Source organism: Xiphias gladius, chromosome 15 (genome assembly GCF_016859285.1).
Source record: "Xiphias gladius isolate SHS-SW01 ecotype Sanya breed wild chromosome 15, ASM1685928v1, whole genome shotgun sequence".
Classification (NCBI taxonomy): Eukaryota; Metazoa; Chordata; class Actinopteri; order Istiophoriformes; family Xiphiidae; genus Xiphias; species Xiphias gladius.
The window spans coordinates 9,710,082-9,730,189 of record NC_053414.1 but is presented as its reverse complement, the minus strand read 5'-3'; the positions used below and the strand labels follow the sequence as shown (position 1 = coordinate 9,730,189).

The 20,108-nt window shown below is 42.6% G+C and overlaps 1 protein-coding gene across 1 annotated transcript in view; it reads right to left on the bottom strand.

Annotated features, from left to right (window-relative positions):
• Window positions 1–1,140: 1,140 nt before the first annotated feature.
• Window positions 1,141–20,108, bottom strand: part of cacna1hb (calcium channel, voltage-dependent, T type, alpha 1H subunit b) — a 42,536-nt gene continuing 23,568 nt past the window's right edge. The window contains 21 exon segments of the mRNA XM_040146613.1: window positions 1,141–1,836; window positions 4,110–4,669; window positions 5,923–6,067; window positions 6,171–6,473; window positions 6,858–6,979; window positions 7,297–7,375; window positions 8,900–8,970; window positions 9,134–9,267; window positions 9,361–9,470; window positions 9,586–9,737; window positions 11,384–11,576; window positions 12,025–12,114; window positions 12,260–12,385; window positions 13,604–13,730; window positions 13,842–14,026; window positions 14,220–14,288; window positions 15,038–15,161; window positions 15,511–15,611; window positions 16,110–16,409; window positions 18,762–18,952; window positions 19,876–19,963. Coding sequence (XP_040002547.1) covers window positions 1,141–1,836; window positions 4,110–4,669; window positions 5,923–6,067; window positions 6,171–6,473; window positions 6,858–6,979; window positions 7,297–7,375; window positions 8,900–8,970; window positions 9,134–9,267; window positions 9,361–9,470; window positions 9,586–9,737; window positions 11,384–11,576; window positions 12,025–12,114; window positions 12,260–12,385; window positions 13,604–13,730; window positions 13,842–14,026; window positions 14,220–14,288; window positions 15,038–15,161; window positions 15,511–15,611; window positions 16,110–16,409; window positions 18,762–18,952; window positions 19,876–19,963 — 3,966 coding nt within the window.

The following is a 20,108-nucleotide window of genomic DNA, read 5'->3' as shown; positions in this document are numbered from 1 at the left end:
AGCTAAAAACTCCAGCTTGGTTAAATATAAGATTTGCATTTTGCTTCACTTTAAACAAGCTGCTCTACAATTTGTTTTGCGGGAATATGTCTCTTACAAAATGGCAAAGTGTTTGCACCAATTCATATAAGTGTGCAATTACAAATTAAGCAATTTCATATAAAAATCTTTAACTGTTGTAAGTTACCATTTAAAAATCAATTTCTTTTGTAAACATAAACTGTAATTTCTGCACCACAGAGCAAGAAATGTGAGACTTTTACTTGCATTAAATAGTTCTGGCAAATTAGACAATTCTTATTAGACAAAATTAGATGCTGTGTGTAGATTAGCGTAAGTGCTTATCCAAGAGTAGCAATTATTCTAATAATTGACCTAATGAATCTTTAGGTCTGTTTTCCAGCATGATGGTTTGTGAATTTCTTCGTCTAAAGTTGTAGTGAATTGAATATCTTTGGGTTTTGAACTTTTAGATTGACAAAAAATACTATTTGAAGACATCACCTTGGGTTTGAGGATGTCAAACAGTGTTTTATAGATTTAAATGATTAATCAATGAATAGAGAAAATAATCTGCAGATTCATCAATAATTAAAATAATCATTAGTTGCAGTCCCTAGCTATGTTATCTCTTTTTCTACATGTCTATATTTACATGAGCAGATTAGTCAGTAACTTAACCTTTGCTGCACCTTTTGGGTGATTTTGTCTTGTACTCTGACCTAGGCTTGAGGTGCAAGGTTAAGGATGAGAGTAAGGGGCAGAAGGAGGAGCGCAAGCAAGGGGAAGGTTAGTGTTTGGGTAAATATAGCTGGAGAGTGACTGCTATGTCTGAACTAAAGCTAGGACTATGACAGAAGAAAAAAGGAAACATCTTCTTATGTGCATCTTCTGTGCAAATAGCACAAAGGGGTAAAAGTCTTTGAGCACATACATACACTGTCTGAAAGAGTTTGTCTCAAACGCCCTGTGAAAATCCTGTGATTGGACGGGACGAGGCGAGGGGCGTCGCCCGAAACAGGAAACAGGTGTCCTTCCTGTTTTGGATTGCGAATCCCACCCCTCTCCTGTGCTCCAGCAGCATATTCGTCTTCTCCACTTTAGAGAATAACCAGTCCATCCACCCATCACTGGCTTTGTTTAGTCGTCCACAGATTCCCCCTCCGGTTGATTAGGAGAGAGGGTTGTGGCATCAAATGACAGAGTCCGCCTTCTCAGCTCTACACTGCTGTCCATTAGCTGGGTTGCCATGGTAACTGGCTCCTCCCCCGGCGGCGGGCTCATCCTCTGCTTCCTGTGCGTGCTCGACACCGGGGACACTGATTGGCTGAGGCGGCTCCTGTGCTCCCCCGGGCTCGGGGTAAGATGTCTACCTTTGTGTAAAGAGCTGGGAGGAAGTTGTTTGTGTGAGCGACTGTGAACAGAACTGTTAATACGGCTGACTTCCTCATCAGCTTCATCTAACTGGGGGCCGGGTTTGGAGCCAGGGCTGGCAGCTCTGGAGCTACAGAGCGTAGCTGATAGGGTGGATTCACGGCTGGGAACATTCAGACTGGAAAGGCTCTGCGGGCTGACAGGCCTCTTCTCAACATCTGTTTCTGGCTGCGCGCCACAGATGGCCTGCTCAGGTACACGTTCTTGTCCAGTGGTTTCACTGTGGCTCCGGCTGTGGCTCCTGCATGAGATGACCCTCTGGGAGTGTGTATATTTCAGTATGTGTACACTGGACGACCGCTGGCGTGGTGGCGTGGAAGAGACGGGGGACACAGTGAGGTGAGGCTCTGCCAGATCATCAGCTGAACCGCTCCCATCCAGAGAGTCACAGCGCACAGCCTCCTGCAAACACAAGACATGCACAAACACACACAAATAAACACACAGTCTTCATTGTGTGTTGGGTATTTATAAAAGAATTATTGAATACCATGTGATAACTTGGCACAACAGCAAATGATGAACAATATTTGTGAATGCAATCTGTTGTAATTTGGATGCAGTCACGACAAAAAGCGTAAAAGTGTGTACTGTCTGGTGCTTGCAAATCACCCTGGGGTGAAACATGGGAGACAAAATCCACGGTTGTTGCTATGTATATTCAATACATTCTTAAGTTCATCTGAAGCTAATATGAAGTTTTAGCAGTCTGAGTTGCTGAGCCCGATTTGTCCAACTCAGACTGCCTGAGCTTCACATTAGATTTTGTCACCAGTGTTTCACAGTATTGTCACTTTAATGAGGGATATCTTCATGGTCAGTATGAAGAGGAGAAAAAAAACTAGGTCAAAACCTATTATGCGGCCGGACCGCCCTTTATCTGTTTGCTCCTCTCCTACTCTCTGTGCTCACATATACAGTATTTTAATACAGCCGAATTCCCAATAAATCTGTTCTCATTTACATGTTTCGCTGTTTCTGTTGTCAGACAACGGGACAAGTATGAAATAGTGACTGAAACTTGGACCATTAAGACTACATGTTAACCAGCAGTCACTTCCAAGATGCTGCTCTGCACTGCTAAAATCCTGATTTGACAAAATCACCATACACGGTAATTGAATGACACTAAGCAAGGTTTGTCCAGAAAGTCACTAGATTTATCACTAAGTGCTTCTGTGAAGAAAAGTCACTAAAAGGGTGTGAAAAGCCAATAAATCTACTGACAAAGGCGCTAAATTGGCAACACTGTCTGTAAATGCCCCCCTGATGATGTAATAGAAACTGTATGCGCCAATTCATTTTGAAAGAGCAACAACCAATGGGCAAACGCCAACACTTAGTCACATGGCATTTGGCTGACCAATGGTGTAACTTTATCACTCAGTCAGTCAGTCACGGACATTTGTAGGGCTCGTCCCACTGTTGCGGTCCACCCAAAATTTACAGAAACAAATAACTCTTTCAGTGAACATACTGTATAGGAATGTGAGTGTCCTATTCAGATGGATTGAATGTTTTAAAAATCCATACCAGGAATTTTTGACATTTTTACCCCCCTTTTCTACAAGTAACAACAAATCGTATTCTCTCCAGTATAGCTAAAGATTTTACAAATGTTGCTGTTGTGTCTTTTGGTCTTTGGCTGTATTTTTCGTGCCATTCAGGCATCATCCATTCCCCTTCTTAAAACTTGCTTGGGTTATGTAATCCGTCACAGTGAACACAGTCTTAATTTACCTTAACTGCCTTTACTTTTACAGATTGAGTTGAAACGTCTGCACCGTATCACCATGCAACAATAATGTAACTTCGCGCTAAATTCCCGCCATTTGTGAATGTCTAACTAATAAAATGTTTTAATATGTACTGTGTTGCTCCTTCGGCTCTTTGGACTTTTGTCCTCCTCTCTTGTGCTACTGGCCGGTGAATCAGGGGACCTGCAGCCAACCAGTCCATCTCGGGGTATATAACAGCTGAGAAGCTGCACTTACAGGTGTCTTGGACACTTTTGCTACCAGTTTACACCCAGAGCATTCCTGTTTGTGAGCTATTTGGTCAGGACTTAGTCCACAGCACTTCTATATGTTGTCAAGTTGAGGTCAGAAAGTAGTGATTTTTCTGTTGAATTAAAGTTAGTTTCTGTCTCCTTTTGTTTGTATCTTACCTACTAACTTTGATCCCTTGCCAGGGTAACAAAAGCTGCTTTTTTGTTACATTCCTTTATTTAATTTATTTAGTACTGTAACTTTATTTCTACTTATGGCTGTTTGACAACTGTATATATATATTGTATTAGTGGATGAGTAGTTGGGACTATTAGGTGTCTGTTAAAGTAAAAAGATTATAAATAAAGTTTGAAAAAAAAATGAAATACTGAAAGAATTGACTAATCTAGTTCTAAGTTACTCCCCCTCTGTCCTAGACCAATTTTGGATCATAACACTTGTGTTCACTGTGATAAATAATATAACTCGGCAAGTTTCAAAAGTTTGCTAATTCATTTTCCATACTGTACAGAAATAAACTGAAATCAATAGCTGCCTGGAACAGCAGGAAAAATAATCCAAAAATTCTAAAACTGTACAGCATGCATTTGAAAATGGTGAAAAAATGAAAGTATGCATGTGTGGCAAGAGAAGATGGGAGAAGAGAAGAAGTTAATAATAACACACCTGTCTCCGTAACTGTCTGCTCAAAGTGCGGAAAGATGCTGGTCTCTTCAGAACCGAACCATCCGGGACGTAGCAGGGACTCAGCTTGTTTCTGTCTAAGCTGTCTTCAGGACTGAGCCAATGAGAAGGATGTCTGCTGGCCCTGTGAGTGGGACTCAGTCTGAGTGATGGATGTCTCTCTATACTGTGACTGGACATGAGTTTAGGTCTGTCTGTGTTTGGTTCTTGATTCAGCCTGTATCCATCCATACTGTGAGCAGAGCTGAGTCTGTGTCTGTTTATCCGATGGGCCGGGCTGAACTTGTATCCGTCTATACTATGAGCTGAGTTAAGTCTGTGTCTGTTTATTCTGTGAGCGGGACTGAACCTGTATCCCTCTATACTGTCAGCTGGACTGAGTCTGTTTGGGGAGTGTCTGTCGATGCTCTGAGAGGTGCTGAGGCAGATCATGGGCCTCGTGCTGCGTCCACAACCCAGTGAAGCGTGGCTTATGGCGGGCAGAGCTCCTGGAACCTGCAGCAGAGAGCCGCCTCCACTGGAGCCCAGAGATGACATTGAGCCTGCAGAAAATATGATGGCAAAGAAATCACATGAATGAAAGGAAAACAACAGCATAAGGTACAGTATTTCTAAATCAAAACCGGAATCAGCTTTATTGGCTAGGTACGGTATGTGTACACATACAGGTAATTTGACTCAGATTTTCTCTTGATCTCAGTGTACTTACACACAGTTCCAAGAATGATTTCACAGGAGAGATAGACAATAGACATACAGCTAAAAATAAGGACAACAAAGCTAAATGGGGATAGGTGAACACAAACATTTAAGTAGTTTGTATATTCAAGAATGGGAAAAAAAATAGATGTGTATATAAATATATATTTCAAGAAATCGAATAATGACCAGCAACATAAAATGTCTATAAAGATATTGTATGTATATTTATATGTGTGTGTGTGTGTGTGTGTGTGTGTGTGTGTGTGTGTGTGTGTGTGTGTGTGTGTGTGTGTGTGTGTGTGTGTGTGTATATAATTTTATTGTATGTATACAGTATGTTTTGTTTTGACGGTAAAGATGATCTGAACATCCCCTGAAAAAAACAAAATCAACAATTAGCTGATCCTATTGATAAGAGTTGTCTGTTTACACAAAGCCTGATATACAGTAGCTTATTTCTCTGTGCCATAGACTTCCATTTCTGTCCAAAAACTGTTGAAAACACACCGGTGAGCCAGACTGTTGCAGAGTGACATGTTCCTGCATTATGGCGAAAATGAGCACTGTAGTTTATCTTGTCTCAACCCCACATACACTGTCCTGCTGCTGTGAATACTCACTACAGCACCAAAATGTGTATTAATCCGCCACTGAAGATAGACCCCGAGAAATACACTCTTGTGTATTTCTTCTGTTTCAGGAATGTTTGATAAAAACTACAGTGCCCTGCTGTTTTAGGGCATATTTAGCCTTCTTAACGAATAAAAGTATATATTTATGACCCTTTATGACCTGGTTCATGGGATCTGTTGATAATAATAAAAATATACAACTAAAAACACAATGTTTAAAAAGACGTCAACCTTTGTTTGTTTTAGAATTTTGTTTTGTTTTTATTACATAAACTAGATAAGGTATATCTTGGGAACTGTGAGTACCACCAATGCGACTCATTATACCACATCACACCTCAGCTGCCTTCTAAGCTATTTATGGAAGCAATAATCTTAACAGCAATCAGTTAGTGGTTATAGCACAGTAAAAAAAAAAAAAAAAGTTTCTTAATTTAATAGGCTATAAACAACTAAGGTACCTGAGTAGCTGTAGCCGGAGTAGGCCTCATGGCCAACGGGAGGATAAGAGGAGCATCTGAGTGGCTGAACATAGCTGTCGCTGGGGAGAGACAGTATGCGTCCCATGCTCAGCAGGTTGCCATGGGAACACTCCTCATCCTCAACCTGCACCTGCCACATGAGATCATCACCGCTGTCATCGTTACTGTCACCTCCGCTCCCTTCTCCTCCACACATGCAGGAAATATGAACTCACACTGTACATTACCTGAGCAGGTGTATCCACGTCCAGGTCTGCGCTCAAAGATGCAGTGCTGAGACGCCGGTTGGCCTCCTCCCTCTCCCTCCTCTCCTCCCTCTCCCTCCTCTCCTCTCTCTCCCTCCTCTCTTCCATCTCCTCCAGCTGCGCCTCCTTGTTGCTCTCTTCCAGGTGCTTCATCAGAACGGCTACAACCACGTTCACCAGCACGAACTGAGCTGTTAGGACGAAGGTGACGAAGTAGATGGGGGAGATCAAGGGCAGGTAGGTGAGGCAGTTGCGATCCTGTGGGCGACACTCACGCAGGGTGTCCTGGACGACGTAGATAAGAGAAGAGGATAAAGGTGGATGTTTGAAGCAAGAAAACTGATCATAGATAAAGGGATTAAGGTGATATTCAGGTCTATTAACGCAGTACATTGTGCTTCCTCTCCTCTCCAACAGGGGGAAATGTTGATCTGAGCATAAAAGGACCTTGGGCCTGTCATCGAGGAGTAATACACTATCCTCACCCTCTAATGTCAGCAGCTCTTACTCTGTCATAAAAACAGTGATCTTCACTCTGCTTAGTGCAATGCCCGTCTCATAAACGTTGCTTTGAGACACACACATACGCACAGACCAAAATGTGGACTTTGTCATCTATCCATCCTCTTAAAAAACTCCCGCAAAGCAGAGGAGCAAAAGAGGAATAACCTTCATAATCCCATTCCAGTTGTCCCCGGTAGACACCCTGAAGAGTGTGAGGAAAGCCATGCCAAAGTTGTCGAAGGTAGCGTGGCGACTAAGACCCTCACATGGGTTCTCGTCCGAACACTCTGAAAGAGGATGACAAGAGGAAAAGAGTATCAGAGGCAATAAGTGTGGGAGAGGAAGGCGAGGGGAGAGAAGAGTAGTGTGCGTAGATTAGAGCACTGATTAGAACACCGATTCTAAATTGACATAATTAATGTATATAACACAACAAAATTTATTCATATTACGTAATCCATGGATATCTCACCAGTGTCAGCTGAGGCGCACATACATCTGCACATCAGCACCAACTCATATGCACACACACACACACACACACACACACACACACACGCACACACACACGCGCACGCACATGCATGCACACACACACACTAACCCAGTTTTCCAAAGAGCTCAACTCCCAGAGCTGCATAGATGAAGAACAGCAACATGAAGAGCAGACCCAGATTCCCCACCTAGACAGACATATTACACGCACACACAGATATATACAGTGTGTGATACACAGAAAAAAGACATGTACAGTAAACAGAGAGAGAGAGACGCAAACATGCAAACAGATAGGAAGAAGCCATAGACAGAGACTGCTAAGCCTTACTGCTTTGATGTTTACTACTTCTTAGAAACTAATAGGAGCCATCATGATGCCTGGAGTTGAATCCTATCTCAGTTTTCAGTTTGAGAAACAGAGCTGCACTTTCATAGCCTGGATCCAGCCCTCATGAATGACAAACATGCCTGTTTATTTCGAATTACAAAGCAATTCAGGCCGGACCTGGCTTGCCTTCCCTCATGGGAGGAGTTATGGAGATGTCGAATTAGATGATGGATAGACCTACTGATGAAGTGCAGGGGAAAAAGCACTCAGGACACCACTGCAGAGACCTGGGTTATCCTTGGGAGTGATGTGTCACTTCAAAGACAACTTTTGTGGGTGGGCAGGCAGTGATGGTTATTTTGCTGCACTAGAGATTCCTACTGGTTCGTTTGAACACCTGCTTAATACTCTGAAGCTCCAGATGTTTTTGGAACTACCCATTCAAATTTGCGAGGAAAAATTAAAATGCTTATAATTTAGCTGAAGTTCATTAGCAGGACCACACCTCAAACAGTCCATAAATGCCTGCTTGCCCTGCATACCTGTTTGTTCCTGTTTACCATGCACCACCCTCCCTGTCCCTTTCCCTCTCTACCCGCTCATCTTTCATAGGGTCCCCAGAGGGTCCGCCGAGCCCGGAGCTGAGGTAGATCCCTCATGAAGCCTTCCCACGCACCGCAGCCAGCATCATACCCGACTGTTCTCATTCAACAATAACTACTCCAAAAAAACATAGCATCATCAATGAGACAGGTGCCACTGAAGAGGGCTTCAGCGAAAAGACAAACAAAAACAAACGTAGGGTCACCTGCCAAAAATTTGAACAAGGCATCATAGATCGCTCTAGCTGCATGTCATCCAGAAATCCTCTTGCTTTGGCCAATCAGATATGTGTAAGTCCAAAAATGAAAGAATATTTGGTTGTGTGTCGCTTGTAGCATTGTGCTAATTTTATTGTTCAGCTCACAAACATCCAAACAGAGGAGAAAAATACTGCTGCCATGATAACTTGACAGAGTTTTACAATCCCGCCTCAAAGGAGAATAGACTGCTCTATGGTGTCTTTGTGTTTGATAAGCTTTCAGACCGGACTTTCTGGTTCATATTTTATCTTTTTATAGATACCGAGTAGCAACTAGCTGTGAAGTTATGTGCCATAAAGTTATGTTAAAGTCAATTAGCCTTTGGTTAAACATGACGATGTCCCCATGCTTGTTTAGCGGTCATTTTGTGTCATTAGTGTCATCATGTGGGAGGCAGTCAGTGCCAGGCCTCATGATTTGCTAAACAAAACAAGCCATCTGCATTTCATCAGATCTGGAAACCAGGCTAGCACTTAAACACACATCTTTTGTTTCATAGCATCTGTGCTGCCGCTTACCTGAGGCAGAGCTTGCATCACTGTATCCAGCAGAGCTCTCATTCCCGTAGCCATCTTCAGCAGCTTCAGCACTGAAACATTGCAACGTGTCGACTCTTATCAGCCACATATCATCCTGTTTGGTAGTTGTGTTTTTGTGTTTGTGTCACTGTACGTGTGTGTGTGTGTGTGTGTGTGTGTGTGTGTGTGTGTGTGTGTGTGTGTGTGTGTGTGTGTGTGTGTGTGTGTGTGTACCTCGTGTTATCCTCAGGACTCTCATGATGCGTATGATGGTGGGGTTGATGGGCAGGGAAGCATTAAGGTCTATTTCCTCCAATGTGATTCCCATGATGGACAACAACACAATGGCAAGGTCCAGCTGGTTCCATCTGGACAAAGACACGCGCGCACAATTCGAGTTTCCCTAAGGAGGATGCTATTTGTTGGTAAGTGTCTTTGTATTCATGTGAGGGCGTGAATACCTCTCTTTGAAAAAGCGGCGCAGGCCAAAAGCGATGAGTTTGAGAATTGCCTCGATGACAAAAACCAGGGTGAAGACGTAATTGCAGTACTTCAGTATCTCCTCAAGGTACTGCAGGACACACAGACGCGCACGTCAAAGACCCACTGTAGTTGTACTGTACAACCACATACCGCTTCATCATTATGGTCCTAGAGCAGGTTGTAGAAGGTGTTGTCATGGTTACCTGAGGCTGGTTGTAATGCTCCATGCTCATGGTGAGGAGGTTTGTGAAGATGATGATGGTAATGAAGAGATCCAGGTAGTAGCTGGTGCACACGGTGTGGATGGATCGACGCAATGGGGAGTAGTCGGCGTAATACGGCTTCTCCTGGGCCCCTGCGTTGCACGCGCGCGCACACACAAACACACAAACACACACCCACACGGTTATTAAAATGCTTCTGAAAGAAAAATAAGATATGGGCTATGAAGTCACCGGTGAAGTGGGTGCCAAGTGGCACACTGCTGTGAGTGTGCATGTATGTGTGTATACAGACAAAAAGTGCCACCTCAGGAATTCAATCCTATTCATCACGCACACGCACACACACACACACACACACACAAACACTTCATGGCACCTCAAGGTGTCTTTGGGCAGAAACCCTCGCTGTCTGCTGCCAGACAGTTAACTGACTAAGAGGAAAGTACTACAAGAGATTACTCTGCAGAGGGAGAGAATGACAGAGTGAGACAAAAATGAGGTAGAGCGGGAGCAAGAGCATAACAGAGTGTGTGCGCAGCACCGTTAAGAGTGTATCTGGGTGTAATATAGGCAGAAATTATGCATGTACTCATACAAAATGTATGCAGGGAAAAGAGGTTTATCATGTGTGTTATCATGTATCTACACTATATGGCCAAAAGTACATAGACAGCCATGTCTTGTATGTGTTTAGTTTGGGGCTGTTCCTCATGAGTAGGGTTAGGCCGCTTACTTCAGATTAAAGGAAATCTTAATGCTTCAGTGTTTTAGACAATAATGTGCTTCCAACTTTGTAGCTCCAGTTTCATCACAATAATGCTCGTGTGCACAAAGCCAGGTCCACAAAGAAATGTTTTTCCCAGGTTGCTGTGGAAGAACTTGACTGGGCTGGACAGAGGTCTGACCTCAACCCCATTAAACACATTTGGGAGAAGCTCACTCCACTCCCCTCATCAGAGTCCGAGCTCACTAATCCTAAGTATCCACCATGTAGGTGCATCGTGGTCCAGTTGCACCGTGGATCTGTCATGTGTACATCATGTTTCTAGTGTCAACGGGAAATGTGATTTGTTTCCAGTGGACACTGGAAACATTGGTTACTTCTTCTTTCAGTCTGTTCTTCAGCAGCCGCATTTCCATTTAGAGTAGTTTGAGTGCCATTTTTTGCATGCCACCTTATCTTTATTTTGGATCTCTATTTCCTGAATAGTATATATTAGCAGAAAGAAAACCATCTTCTTCAGACTTTGAAGCAGAAGCGACAAAAACAGACAAGAATAACACATTTTGCAACATGAATGTAAAGACATAGTCGATAACTACTGAAGGCATCATTACATATGAAATTAATGGTAATTTTGTGTTTCTGTGATTAATGCACATTAATCACAGAAACATGAACTGGTCCAGCAAAAATAGACCCGAGGTGAAAAGAAAGCAGGGTAGAGAAAAGAGCCAGGCGTACGCCGCAAGTGAGAAGCCCTAGTCATTGGTAGAGTGGACACTGACACACAAGCTAGAATGGCAGCGGATCATCTCCGGCAGCTGCTGTGTAGCCAGAATGCAGTGGACACTAGGAATAAGGCTTTTGTGGCTGAATGGAAGCAAATCCCTGCAGCCAGGTTCCAAAATCTCGTGGAAAGCCTTCACATTCTGGCAGCAGATTTTTGCCCATAGTTTTGGAATGACGACAACAGTTACATATGGGTGTAATGATCAGGTGTCCACATACTTTTGGCCACATACTGTATGCCCCCCCCCCTTCGTGCTTTCTCACTTCTCCTCCTCTTCTCCAACCGCCTCTGTCGTTTCTCCTCCCTCAGACGTGCCTCCTCCTCCTCCTGCTGTTGGCGACACTTGTGAAAGTTTTCCACCACCACGCCCACAAACATGTTGAGCACAAAGAAGCTGACGATGAGGAGGAAAGAGATGAAGAACAGCAGCATCCATGGATTGTTGTTTCTTATTGGCTGCAGTAAGAGATAAAAGACAGAAAATGGAAGAAGAGAGGTGGGGAGGTAGCATGGGGACAAAAAGGAAAAAGAGGAGAACCGAAGAGTAATGAAAGGTGGGTGAGAAGGGGTGGAGAAGAAGCGGAGAGAGCATAAACAAGAAGACAATGTAAGTCCTGAGTCAGCAGTGACACTGCCGGTGCCACCGCCACTGTCAACTCACATCTATTTCCCCATCTGCCTTTTTTCTTTCCTTACACCTCCCTTCTCTCCTGAAATATTTCTCCTTTCTGCTTGAAACAAACAAGATCAAATGGAGCCTGAGACTGACACAAAACAGAACCAAAACTCCGTGAAATGCAGTATACACTGGATGAATGGTTTGTATGTCTCCCTGCTGTTAATTTTTTACTCCACACAGCCTGTTTGTTCCTGTGTCTGTGTGTCTGTGTGTGTGTGTGTTCACCTGCTGGTCCACTGCGACAGCATCCAGACCGTCGTACATGATGCTGACCCAGCCGTCTTTACATGACAGCACAAACAGTGACATCAGCGCCTGAAAGAGTGATGCACATGGAAATCAGTGTAATGCTATCAATCAGTTTGTTAGAGCAAGTGTCTGTGTGTGTGTGTGTGTGTGTGTGTGTGTGTGTGCGTGTGTGTGTGTGTTTGTGTGTGTGTGTGTACGTGTGTGAAAAAACCTGTCCCAGGTTGTCAAAGTTGTATTTCCGTCGAACCCATCGGTACCCTGCCTCCAGACACTGGCTTTTATTGGTGATGTTACTCACGTCGAGCCCATCGCAGTAGAAGAATTTCCCCTTAAACAGCTGCACACACAGACAGATGTGTGCACAGATAAAAACACACGAGAACACTGTAACCTCAAGGAAATGTAAACAAAGCTTGAGTGAGCAGAGATAAGATTGATGTATTGGTGTACAGTAAATTACTCAGCGGGGGAAGTGAAGGACCACCTGGTCCAGCCTGCCTTACAGACATTACAAGCACTGAAACACCCCAGCATGAAGTGTTCTCATTAAAAGATAATATTGTGTTTTTGAGAAATATGCCTCTGTGTTAATATTAGCTTCTGCACTTATCAAGCGTCATTTCCAATAATGCAAAATGGAAACTAGAATAAAGAGGAGGAGAGCTTATTGAAGGCCTTTACATTTTAGTACAAAATTACCATTGAAAAAAATTTGGTTTTACATAGTGGTTCCCAATGGTTTTGGCATGTGGCCCCTTAATATGAAGAAATATGGATGTGAGAGATTTGCAGTTTTCAAGAGCAATTTTCCCCTTTAGATTCTTTCATTTAAAGGATTTTTGAGGTCTGTCGTGGTCTGAGGAGGTGAAACTATCCAGTATTTCACAAGGAAAAAAGCAATTACGAGTCAAAAGTAGTAACAAAAGAAACATAATTTTGTGTTATAGAAACATTTTTTTCTTTCTTATACTTTTAATTATTTGGGATCCTTCAGATGTATTATGAGGTTGGGAATCACTGTTTTACAACAACATTTATATCAAATCGTTTTTTATTTTTTAGCTTTTTATTTTAAAAAAACAAATCTATCTCTTTTATTGGTATGAACAAAAGGGATGAATATTAATAAATGAAATATATAAATAATAACATTTATCAGTTCAAGAAAATAATTATGCAAAAATCCAGGTGAAAATCGAATTTAAAAAAATCTCCTCTCAGCACAATCCCCCTGTAGGTGAAACATTTTTTTTATAATTACTTCCAGGAACTCTTGTGCATAATCAGCAGCTCAATTTGCATTTTCTCCCAATTTTTCTCTTCCCTTTTTATTACCTGAAGCATTTTCTGAGCTCTGCCTCATTTACTTTAAATTACAGTGATCAGTGCCTTCTTGCAGCAGAAAACACACCAAGCTTTGGATGTTTGGCGACATTAAACTGTGCGACAATAAGTTTTGGCTATTTTTCGATGAACCTCAGTCAAGGGGTGAAACGCTGAGCCTTATCTTAAATCAACAGTTGACGAGCAGGAAATATACGGCATAAATGATTACCTGGACCCCTAATATTCCAAAAACGATGAAAAAAGCACAGCAGATGAGGACAATATTCCCAATGGGTCTGAGAGATGTGATCAGAGTCTCCACCACCAATTTTAGGCCTGGAGCCCTACTTATCACCCTGCAAGACACACACACACACACACACACACACACACAGTCACACACCAATGTACATACACCAGATAATTTCAATGGAATAAACATAAGAGAAAATCTACCATACACCCACCTGAGAGGTCGCAGTGTGCGGAGCAGACGAAGCACGCGGAGGATGCCTAAGATTCGATTACCGCCTGCTGATGCAATGGAGACCAGGATGTCCACCAGTGATACAAACACCAGCAGCCCGTCCAGTATATTCCAGCTGCTCTGGAGGTAGACACCGTTTCCAAAGTACAGGCCCATAGCTACCACCTTCTCAAACACACACACACACACACACACACACACACACACACACACACACACAGATCTAGCAAAATTACTGAAATAATAAAATAATATGAGGTGTAAAATGAGACCAAAACCAATTCCGATCTCCACCCAGGAAGAAAATTGCCCTTTTAAAAGTAAGATGAGAAAATGTGAGGTGCGCTGTTATGGTTACCTTCATCATCATTTCACTCACGAAGATCACAGTGAAGATGTAATTGGACACACTGAGGAACACCCGTTCCTGTCAGACACACACGCACACACACGCACACACACACACACACACACACACACACACACACACACACACGTGAGAGTGTACACAGACACACACAGAGAAGCACATTTGTCCGTTTATGGGTTTGTGTCCCACTAGCTTTAGCTTTGATTCTGGACTCAAACTAATTACAATGTGTTACATAAAGAGGTGAAAAAACACTCGTTAAAACTAAAGTTGAAGCATCATGAAAACATATTGGGAACAGCACGTGCTGTTATCATGACTCCCAAACCGCTCTTACATCAGCTACAATTATACGAGAGTCGTTGTCCTCGACAGCTTGTGCTGTTTTGTGATGTGTCGTGTGTGTGTGTGTGTGTGTGTGTGTGTGATCTAGTTCTTCAATATTTGTGAGGACCAATTTTTGTTTTGACGTTGGCGCCGCTCTTCTCTGAGCAGTGTGAGGGTTAAGACTGGATGTTGGGGTTATGTTTAAAATTGGATTTAGCTTAAGGTGAGGCGAGTTTATCTGAACAGCACTTTAACACATCGCATTTAAAATGGCATTAAAACAGCATTTGAAAACACAATGACCGGGCCAGACAAGGAATGCAGTTTCGGTGCAAAATTACAACCACTGAGTTTAGGTCGAAGCTTGGGGTTAGGAATGTTGTCACAGTGCTGCTAGGAAATGCATTAGGGCCAATGAGGGTCCGCAAAAAGTATCGAGTACGAACACGTGAGTCCATGTGTGTGCATGCGTGTGCTACCATGCTGTTGGGCTGTATGTCAGGTCTCTCCAGTGCAATGGTGATGCAGTTGAGGAAGATGAAGAGGAGGACGACATGATCGAACATCTTGTGGCCTACGACCCTCTGACACCACAACCTGAACCTGAAGAGAGACACAAAGAGAGGGAAAGAGCATCAGCAGCTCTTCCTCTATTTCTTATATGATTTGTACTTATAAAACATAACCTACGTCACTGCCATTACTGCATTTTTCAACATAATGTGTATGTTTACACTTGGCCAGATTTACTGGAAAAAGAAAAGGAAGTGAAGATTGTATGGCTAAGCCTTCGCTGGAACCTTCGCACTTTAACTTGTGAATTTTCACACGTGCTGTGATTTAAGCCACCTAGGCCACTCAGGAGAGTATCAGAGGCTGTGTGTGTGTGTGTGTGCATGTGTGTGCGTGTGTGTGCGTGTGCGTGCGTGTGTGTGTGTGTGTGTGTGTGTACCGGTTGTGAGGAGAGAACAGATAGAGGGACCACTCTTCATGCTCCAGGCACCACTGAGGCTCATATGGCTCCAGCATCTTCTTCAGCTTCTTACATAAACTCTGGAAGGAACACACACACACAAACACACACAAACACACACACATTTGCAAGAGACACACGCTTAAATACGCAGTGAAATGAGATATTGTTGTTTCCACTTTGTTCGCTCATTTTGTAAATTATTATGCTGTGAGGTTTAAAGCTGATCTTACATATCAGTACATGTGCGTGAAAATTCAAACACAGCACAGGTTGTTCAAACAATGTTCCCAGTGTTGTCTCATAATTTAGATGCAGCTAATTGAATATTTTCAAAGTTACGTAAGTGTCTAAGGTCACTAAGGTGGAATTTATGCCTTCGCAAGATAATTAACAGACGTTTTTGAACTTCTGAATACACCTAAACAAGCTCTTTTATGAACTTGTTTTAACTAAAAATAACAAGCAGGACACCATCAAAATGCATTTTCCTCGTGACTTAAACATGAACCAGTTACACACCCTCACATCTATTTTTTAATCAAATGAATAAATAAAACAAATGCCCAGAGATTCACCTCTTCAATCTCTTCCTCCTCCTGATCACCGTGGTAAAGTGTGGTCAGGGGAGCGTCGTCGTAGCAGTTGTCAGGAAGGTGAAGGGTGGTGCCGTTGCAGTCTGGCGGGTGAAGCACGGGCACCTGCAGGTACTCAGGCTGGTCCAGAGACTGCTCCCTGCTGCCGGGGTTGGAGCTCATGTGCGTGTCCGACAACAGGGACTCCATCTCTCCCGACTGGCTCTTCCTGTGGAGGCTGGGGGCTCGACTGATGCTGGTCCAGCTGGAGCGCCGGCTCTCTGGCCCACTGTCCCACAGAGACTGTGAGGACAACTTTAAATAACAGTAACACCTGGTTGGGTTTCTGAGGCATTTTTCAATTTCAAACAAAAATTGAATTCCTCACAGACTAAAGCTACACGGTGGAGTTTTGGCCACTAGCGGTGCTGTGTTTTCATGAATGGGTCCCTTTTGTTTTTATCCCATGCTCTACCGGCCCGCACATGAGAACGAACATTAGGGCTTCATGTTTATGCAAAATACAATTTCATTTTTATGTGACAATTATTCTGCTGTGCTTGTATTAGTGTACTAGATGTGTTCCATTAAAACAAATGCTCCTAATTTCTTCCAAAGGCGTATTAACAAGTGAGTGTTATGCCATGTAACAAATTGTCCACAAGAAGGGGGGAGGGACAGTAAAATGCGGTGAAAGAAAAAAGCTTTTTAGAAACAACAAAACTATGTTCAGAGTTGAAGAAATTCAGCAATGGTGTGGAAGAACAAATACATTTATCTGTGCCTAGTTCTGACAAAAAGGCTGTGATTGTACCGGTTAAAAAAAAAAGTGCAATGTGATGTGTGAAACTATATTCATAGAGGGTGATGACAGTCAAATTCACCTGTGTTACTCTGCAAGCAAAAGTAAAACTGTAAAATAGTCCAGCCACCTGAAACATCACAAAAAGGCCAGCAAAACTTCAACGTAAAATCCACATCTCCATCTACTTAAACATCCAGAGCTGGAGTCTTGAAAACACTATGGATGCTGAGTGTCCCTTAGAATTGTTGGAGAAAACCACAGACTGTTAAGAAAAAGGGAGAAAACTTGATTTTTGATTCTGAACAGAAACACTTCTGATTCTCATTTTAACCAGAATTGTGCAGCTCCGGCGTACAACAACAACAACAACAAAATTGTGAGTTCTTCAAATGGTTGGACCCGAAACTGAAACAGACCCATGGAAAACCCAATCTGAACCCAATGTGCATTTATTAATCTTCAAATAGAGAGATCCAATTCAAATGGATGTGGGGACATTCAGACCATTCCAAATAGACTTAATTCAAGATACAGTCCACCAAAACAGACCCTAATAGGGAGGGAACAAACCACCAACACTGGCAGTGGCATGATTGGCCACCAATTAACAGGCAGCAACGGTTGAAAAGTGCAGCAATTCATGTCATTTTTCCCTGCACTGCACAGGTTTCACTCTCTGTCACACCTCAAAAAACACATTTTTCTCCTGTCATGATTCTGACAAACGACATGATCTGAGCTGATAATAAATTTGCTTGGATGCACCTGGGTATTACGGTATGCCTACAAACAAAGCACTTCAGGAATGTTTTTCAGTTGTCCGTTTCGTGCACATCTGACAGAAGAGATACACCCTTACTTTAATCAATCCAGCTGTCTACACAGGCTGCGAAAAAAGATTCAGTTTTATTCGCGCTATACACCCATAAAATGGTCCAAATCTATTTTTCTGCAATTTATACATGTAACTCCAGTGATTGTGTTTTGGGCTCTGATCACTTCCAAAACACAGGTGACCTGCAACTCAATACTGTGCCTGAACGCCTCCTGTGTAGAGACACACGGTGCGCTTAAGCTGCTGCTTCCGCCCTGCTAACATGCCGCTCACGCTGTGCCTCATGTGTAGACATGGCGTGTGACATTATGACACACAGACCTGAGCCAGGGGGCAAAAGACCAAGATGCTACCTATTTAGATTGTAAACTGTACACTGTAGTTTGGACCTGGCCTGGGACTCTTGGGTCGGCTCAGTTACTGGGCAGGGAGATGACAGTGAGGATCTCTAGTATCCATCAAACATAAGCCATGGCATAGCAATTAAAACAAGGGCGATATGATTCAACTGATCTGCCAGTTAGTGGTAGTAATACTGCAAAAGAAAGAAAGAAATGTGCCAGCAAGAGGCCCCCAAACACGAAGACTGTCAGCCGAAGCAATGCTGGTCCCAAAATATTTGGATTTGCAAGTATTTCATAAGGAAGGAAATGCATTTGTGTCATTTTTTTAGGTCTTGACAATACACACTATGGATTTTGTAGAGAAACACTGTACGTAAACAAATAAAACCTCGCAAGTTACCTTTAATATGAAGTCACTATTTTTTTTCTCACTTAGATAACACAACTCTATTATTATTGCAGGGTTTAAATTGCGCAAAACAATCACAAATCTGCAGTTTTAGAATTTGGAAACTGATCTTTCTAAGCACATTTAAAGCACGGTTCACCCCGAATTGATCCCCTTGTAATATATTTTAACATTCTCTGCTCGACTCCTTTCTGTAAATAAACTGGATTACTGATGGTTGATGTGGTGACAATGCAGGTAAAAGCATGTGTCCAAGGCTCACCAGTGACCTCTGCTCGAGGCTGTTGATGTCCGAGGAAGTGCCACTCGCCCGCCGTGACTGGCCGGAGTTTATGGTGGGTGTGGCTGCGGTGTGTGTGATGACTGGCAGAGGTGGAGGAGGAGGGTGGGGCATGGAGGCTTTTGGGTTGAGGAGACCATTGGGGCTCAGTATCATGGCCTGGATCTTCAGCTCTGCGCACGCACACACAAAAGCACAAACATTTTTTGTTAAAAGATAAGTCCTGTTTATCAAAACTCAGGATTACAGTATTTTCATAGTTTTGGCCAACGTTTGTATCAGTTATGATCAGAGCAGTAACTAGCATTGAAGACACGGAGGCCATGTCCACAGTAGTTATTTGTTCTGGGTATTAGAGGACCTGAAGTGTAATCCACATTTTATAATTTAAGGATAAACCTAGTGAAATTTTAAAATTTGGATACCAATATTTTTCAGACTCAGTGCTGTTAAAAATGGGCAATTTGTAGGCCAGGGAAAACTTAAAAATACACGAATAAATAGAACACTTTAATAATTAACAGAATTTATTCCTTGCACACTAGAGAAGAATCTTAGGAAACCGCTTTTAGATCTCCGCATAGAGAGACTCTAAGACATGCAGTTAATTTTAAACAAATAAAACATCACGGATAACTATCCAAATTAAAATCTTACAAAATTTTTCGGTTCCTTCAAAATGATCTGAGGGTGAAAGGGATCGCATGACTTCATGACCTCTAATCAGGAAAACCATGTCTGATATATATAACTACATCAAGTATGGTAGGTGAGAGTTCAAACACGAAATTAACCCGTAAACCGTCGTTGATAATTTTACTACGTTTGTTTGTGCTCTCTTCAAAATAAATTTGGTAAATGATCATGTGACTGGTTGTGTGTCTCGCCCTATGTGACTTTGTTGTATCGATGTCGCTGCATTCCCAGATCTCAGCAGTTATTTTGGTAAATACAATGTTATTCTTACCAGTGTGAAAGGTTACCACAACCACACAAATAGGACCCAAGTTATGATAAAGCAACATTCTCTTTTAAGGTGATTGTAGGTGAATTTGTTTTTCCTTATCCAGTACTAAGTTGCGCTAAGAGTTTGTACCTGCGGCATATAACTCTCTCAACTTCTCCTCGTCCTCGTAAGATAGTGATTGTCTCTCGTCATCTGCCTCAGATCTGTTGGCATCACCCTAAAAACACACACACACCGCACCGGGATCACCACTATAATAATAATAATCTTCATCATTATCATTACCTTCCTCTGTCACTGTCTGTTGCCGGTTGTAAAAGTAAAAAATATGAGCAAGTTGAGAGGGAAAGACTGAGAGACAA